This window comes from Chelonoidis abingdonii, chromosome 5 (genome assembly GCF_003597395.2).
Source record: "Chelonoidis abingdonii isolate Lonesome George chromosome 5, CheloAbing_2.0, whole genome shotgun sequence".
Taxonomy (NCBI): domain Eukaryota; kingdom Metazoa; phylum Chordata; order Testudines; family Testudinidae; genus Chelonoidis; species Chelonoidis abingdonii.
Window position 1 is genome coordinate 10,541,832 of NC_133773.1, and position 6,362 is coordinate 10,548,193.

The 6,362-nt window shown below is 57.7% G+C and overlaps 1 protein-coding gene across 1 annotated transcript; it reads left to right on the forward strand.

Annotated features, from left to right (window-relative positions):
* Positions 1-953: 953 nt before the first annotated feature.
* LOC142046889 (uncharacterized) lies at positions 954-5,304 on the forward strand. Its single transcript, XM_075066324.1, has 3 exons — positions 954-2,964; positions 3,318-4,203; positions 5,114-5,304. The coding sequence occupies exons 1-3, from the start codon at positions 1,984-1,986 to the stop codon at positions 5,302-5,304; spliced, it is 2,058 nt and encodes a 685-aa protein (XP_074922425.1). The 5' UTR covers positions 954-1,983.
* The last annotated feature ends 1,058 nt before the right edge of the window (positions 5,305-6,362 follow it).

The window sequence follows — 6,362 nt, forward strand, 5'->3', positions numbered from 1 at the left end:
AAGCCCCTGGCCGTAGGCCAAGGGGTGGACACCGCCTGTGGAAAGCCCCTATTTGTTTATGTATAAGCTGTTTTTGCATTTGGTATATATAGCTGCAAAGCTTCGATCCCGCCTTCGGACTCCATACCAGGCCGAGCTTCGGTGCGCTGGGTTCCCCGCCTCTGTGACAGCAACGCCAGGAGTCCCCGTTGCGGGTGTGTCACTTTACCTTCATTAAAGCCAAATAACTCACAGTGTGTGTGGGCCTCTTTCTTGAAGAACACCCTGGGTAGGCCCGTAACCTCCTAAGAATCTTACATTTGGCGCAGCGAGCAGGGTGCTCTGGGAGACGATGCTGTTTTGGCCGAAGGTAGGGGAAGTAGGGAAGCCGTCGCTGTTCCTACAGCGCATACCCGAGTGGCCCCAGATGGAGCGCTGGGGGCTGGTAGCGTGGGTTCTGGCTGGGTGGGCTGCCCCGGCCGATTGGCCGGAATTCCAGCAGGCGGCTGGAGTTACTCCCGCACAGCTGACTGAGGGCTTACAGCAGCTGCGGGCGAAGCGGCATTCTGGGACGGAACGGCGAGCCATGGGGGAGCTAGGGTGGCTCCTCCTGACCGCCCTCCAGGCCCAGGATGAGGAGTTGCTCCGCTTACGGCGGTCCCTGGAAGAAAAAACGCTGGAGTGCACGGCCCAGGCGGAGGCCCGTGCCGTCGCCCAGGAGGTCGTCACCTCCCAGGCGGAGCGTGCCCAGGAGCTGACGAGGTGTTGTGAAGTCTTAGTGGCCCGGGTTGCAAATAAATGGCGTCTCAGACTCGGGCGACAGCTGGTAACTATGGCCCAGGTACATGCAGTGACTGCCGCCCCCTTCTGGGACCCTGAGGCCTGGGACGGTAACATCTGGAACTCATCCTCCCCTCCTCTGAGGATGAGGAGGAGCCGAGACCTGTGGTGACACACGCCCATCCTGCGAGAGAGCTACTAGCCGAGGGCGGCGAGCTGCAACCAGAAGTCGTTCGAACCTTCAAAACAAGTGAATTGCAGGAAATCATAAAGACGTTTCGTCAGGAGCCCGGGGAAGGTGTCCTGCGCTGGCTGGTCAGAGCCTGGGACAATGCGGGCAATACGGTCATGCTCCTCCAGTATGAGCTGCAACAGTTGGGCATCCTGTCACAAGATTCACAGGTACATGCTTAAATGTCCAACCCCCCACAGCCCCATGGGAATGATGAGTCGCCCTCCCTGTACTGCTGGTTGGCGGCGGCCGTAGGCGTGGCCTATCCATTGGTGGGAGAATTGGAGGCACAAGCAGGCCCCTGGAAGACTATCGCCGAAGGGGTACAGGTACTATGGCAGTTGGGGATGGCCTGGGCCGTAGAGATGGGTGGTATGGACGGACCAGATAACACGCCGGTCACAAAGTCCATTAAAACCACCCTATTGCGCTTGGCCCCAGACGAGCCGAAGCCCTCGCTCCTTGCGGTTGTTATGGCAGCGGATGGGCGGATCAGAGACTTAGCTGCCACCCTTATGCAATTGGAGACCGCCCTGGCCGGGGCACGGCCTAGGGCCGTCCGAGCAGCAAAGTGGCAGCAAAGCAAGGGACCGGCCAGCGGGGGACAAGAGAAGGGAGAGCTGCGGGTGCCCCGGAAGGTTTTGTGGTTAGATCTCTTACAGGCGGGAGTCCTTCGAGAGGAAATCAACAGGAAGCCAACAGCAGACTTGTATAAGCAATGGATGCAGCTGCCCGCCGCTAAATGAAGTATCGGAAGCGAAGGGGAGAAGGGCGTGGAGCGAAGCAAACCAGTAGAGCCCTCTGCCCCACCCGCAGAGTGGCAATTGCCGCGCCCCTACTGAGGGTGTGGTGGGTCCTCCATTCCATGCGTGGCCCCAGCCACATACCGGAGGGAGGTGGGGGACCAACGCCCCTATGTACCCCTAGTAATTCGCTGGCCGAGGGGAGGGGTTCAACATGTCTTAGCGCTCCTCGATACAGGTGCCGAAGTCATGATCCTACATTCTGCGCAGACCCAGGGCTCAGCCACTCTGGTGAAAGGCCTTGGAGGAGCTGAGACCCTGGCATATGAGGTCATGGTCACCTTGACCCTGGGGAAGGCCCCTCCGTTCCAGGCCATGGTCCTGGCAGCTGCCATCGGGGAGTACATACTAGGCATCGATGTCCTACGAGGCCATTCGGTGGACACGCAGTACGGCCTTTTTGCATTCGGTCACCCCCGGTATGTAAGCGCAATGCGAGCGCGGAAGGTGCGGACATTAACAATCATGCGGGGCTCCCCTCGCTGGGAGCCCGTAGTGTTGCCGCCCCCAATTGCTGTGGTCTCTAAGAAGCAATACCGCCTCCCGGGAGGGGAGGAGGAAATGACCCAAACAATTAATGCGCTATTGGAGGCCAAGATTATCCGGCCCGCCCTAAGCCCCTACAACAGTCCCCTCTGGCCTGTACGGAAACCGGATGGGACCTGGCATATGACTGTAGACTATCAGGAGCTTAATAAAGTGACCCCCCCGCTGATGGCTGTCATACCAGACATGGTAACCTTGATCGAGCACATTGCAGCGGCTGCCCAACCGTGGCACGCCATTCTTGACTTGGCTAATGCCTTTTTCTCCATCGCCATTGCCCTGGGTAGTCAAGAACAGTTCACCTTTTCGTGGCAGGCGCACCAGTACACCTTTTGTGTGCTTCTGCAAGGTTGGAAGCACTCCCCAACCATATGCCACCAGCTGGTGAGCGCCGACCTGGCCCGGATACAGTTGCCACCGCTGGTCCACCATTATTATTACATCGATGATGTCATGGTCTCCGGCCCCTCTCGCGAGGTGGTGGCGGACGCCTTACACTCCGTTGTGGAGGGCCTGGAGGCGCATGGGTGGAGTCTGAATCTGCAGAAGATACAGGGCCCCGCTCAGACGGTGATCTTCTTGGGCATTATGTGGGCGGGGCCAGAACAGCAGATCCCTCAGAAAGTGCGACAAGCTATGCAGAGCTATCCCACACTCCAGACAAAGAGGGAGCTCCAAGCTTTCCTTGGTTTGCTTGGGTTTTGTCGTGCATTTATCCCTCATCTCGCCTTCCTCATGCAGCCATTACAAGCCCTAGTGCAGAAGGCGGCACCTTGGCAGTGGGCACGAAGCCACCAGACCGCCTTTGATCTGTGCAAAGATGCCCTGCTTACGCACGCTCGGCTCCATGCCCCACAGCCGGGGGTCCTGTTCGAGCTTGAGGTCACCACAGTGGCAGACGTAGCCTCCTGGGGGCTCTGGCAGCCAGTAGGGGGCCAACAGAAGAACCCATTGGCTTCTGGTCCCGGGCCTTGAAGGGGGCGGAGCCCGGCTATACCCCTCTGGAAAAGCAAATCCTGGCAGTGGTCTGGGCACTACAAGACACCAAGCGCGTGACAGGCCCTACGCCAGTAGTGGTGCACATGCTCATTCTCTTGGGGCGCTGGGTGCGGGAGGACCCCGCCCCAGTGCAAACAGGAGTCACACAAAATGCCACCCACTTCAAGTGGAAGCATTACTTACAGCAACGTATGCCGTTAGGCTGGCCCTCTATCTCCATCCCTCACGCCGTCTTGCTGGGGGCGATTACCTTTGAGCATGTGCCTTCTCTCACGGACGAGCTGCCACCGGTGGAGGACCCTGTGCTCCCCTCCCCAGTAGGAGAGGCCCCTCCTGTGGACCAGCTGCCTGCCGAGGAATGGGACTACGCATGGTTCATGGATGGGTCGGCGCCCAACACCGCCCAGGGGATCCGGCAGTGGAGGGCGATAGCGTACACCCCCTATGAGGATGTAGTATCCATGGCATGGGGGACAGCCGGCTCTAGCCAATGGGCTGAGCTGCGGGCCGCCACCCTGGCCATCGAGGACTCCCCACCACAGGCGTACATTTATGTGGACAGTTGGGCCCTGTATAAGGGCCTCCGGACCTGGGTGACTGCGTGGGACGCCAAGAGATGGGAATTGTCAGGCCGGCCCCTGTGGGGAACTGCACTATGGCAGCAGCTCCTCCACTATGCCTGTCAGGACCCCCTGGCCATGCGACACGTGGATGCCCATACAAAAGCCCAGACTGCAGAGGCCCACTGGAAAGCGGCGGCCTACGACATGGCCCGAGAAGACGTCATGCAATTGACCGAGCGCTACCATGTGAAGGGGAGCCATCGCGGAGCCCACGCAACGCAGTACGCGGCTCTGTGCCAGGGCACTGCCCTCCCACTGGCAGCATGCCGCACTGCCTGGGCAGGGTGCCCGATCTGCTCCTGTTTGGCGCCCATTGCCCTTCCAGGACTGGCCGGTTGAATCTACCGAGCCACGGGCCCTTGCCAAGATTGGCAGGTCAATTACATAGGCCCTCTGCCCCAGGAGTGGCGCTGGCAATATGTCTTCACGGCCGTAGACACCTATACCGGTCTGTTGTTTGTACATCCGAGTGCCACTGCAGCGGCGACAACCACGCTGACGGTGCTGCAACAATTGTGTTCCCGTTACGGGACCCCATGTACCATGCAGAGTGACCAGGGGACCCACTTCACAGCCCAATAGGTTCGAACCTGGGCCGCTGACATTGCCGTGGACTGGCACTGTCACCTGCCCTACACACCAACAGCTAGTGGCCTTATTGAGCGCCTAAATGGGTTCCTGAAAGATCAAATCCGTCACCTTACACCCACCCACACACTGTGCAGCTGGTCTGGGGTACTGGAGTAGGCTGTCTGGCTCTTGAATAACCGCTTTTTGGGTGGAGGTCAGACACCCCTCCAGCGTCTCACCATGCTCCCCCCAGATGCCGGCACACCTGCGAGTAGACCGTAGGCATGCACCTGCAGTAATTGATCTGGCACAATGTGTAGTGACCTTATATGCGCTGCATCCCCACACTTTACAGGCAGAGCAGACAGTGACTCTTTGGCCCGCCCAAGCACAACGTTGGTGGGAGCCACCCTGCCTGTTTTGTATTCTTCCAGTGAGGGAGGGCCTACAGCTATATCCCCCGTATTGGTTGAGTTCAGATCGCTCCCTAGCTCTTCTCTCATGCACCAACGTGGGCGCCGAGCCGCTGCAGTGGGAGTGGGGGGAGGCCCTCTGTAAACTTGTTCCTTTACCTCCTGCAGGTCTGACACACCGCAGCTCAAGTGAGACTGAATGGCACGTACTAGCGAACGTCTGGTGGACAGTGCTGCAGCGAGAACCGCAAGCTGCAGTGATCCTGGCCACTGGGGAAGGATGGGCCTATGGGTTACCCGAGGGAGAGGACTATCCTCGTATGGCCTCACTCTCCCGATTGTCGCAGCGCTTCTTGTGAGGAGAGTTACTGCCCAGGGGGCTGTTGTCTCCCCAGTAAACGCATGGGTAGTACTTGCCCAATCTGCCATTAATGCAACCTCTTTTTGCCTCCCCAGAGTGTATGCTGTGGGCGTCCTTATGGAAACCTGTTTCATTGGCATTTGTGCAGCCCCGGCCTCGTTGCAGGAATTTTCCCTGTTAAAAACAATTGCAAGACGCATCACGTATGAGGACCTGTATGGCCCCGCCCAATATGCTCTAGATACAGCCACGTATTCCTTTCGTCTTGCTAATGTTACTCCTGCCGCGGTTTGTGTGTATTTTGTAAATGCCTCCCGTGTGGCAGTAGATCATACTAATACGGAATTATTTTGTCAAAGCAGGAATAATGTTTCTTTTGCTTATGGACATATGAAATTGCCTGTGCGGTGGTTTTTGCTTTGTGGCAGGTTCGCGTACACCTATGTCCCTGCCAATAGTTCTGGGGGCCCCTGTGCCCTCGGCCAAGTAGTCCTCCCTTATGCTTCCACGTCCCCCAGTGGGTTTTGCCCACCACCAGCGAGAAACCATCCCTTTAGAATCCACCTGTAAGGCTGAAGTGACCCTTTTTTCCGAAACGGAAGCTGCGGCCCATGTGTTTTCCCTGGTGGGCATACCAGGTATAGTGGCGCATAATTATCATGCAGTAGCACACCTTGCATGCACTGTTGCCAAAACCATTAATTTGACCTCCACAATTCTTGCACTGCTTACACATGAGCTTGAGGAAGTACGCCAGGGAATGTTACAAAATAGGCTGGCCGTTGATTATTTGTTACTCCGACACGGCCACCCCTGCCAAGATTTTGCCAGCATGTGCTGCTTTAATATTACTGATGCTGGGCCCTCTGTAGAAGCCTCTTGGGAGCACCTTTGCCATTTAGCGGAAGGCATTCGCCAGCAACAAGGGGATTCCTGGCTCTGGTCCTGGCTCACCTCCTTACGTGGCTGGGCTGCACACCTAGTGCAGGGCCTTTGTCTTGGCCTCCTTGATTTATTGGGATTATATGTTTGTTGCGTGTGTGGCCAACGTTGTTG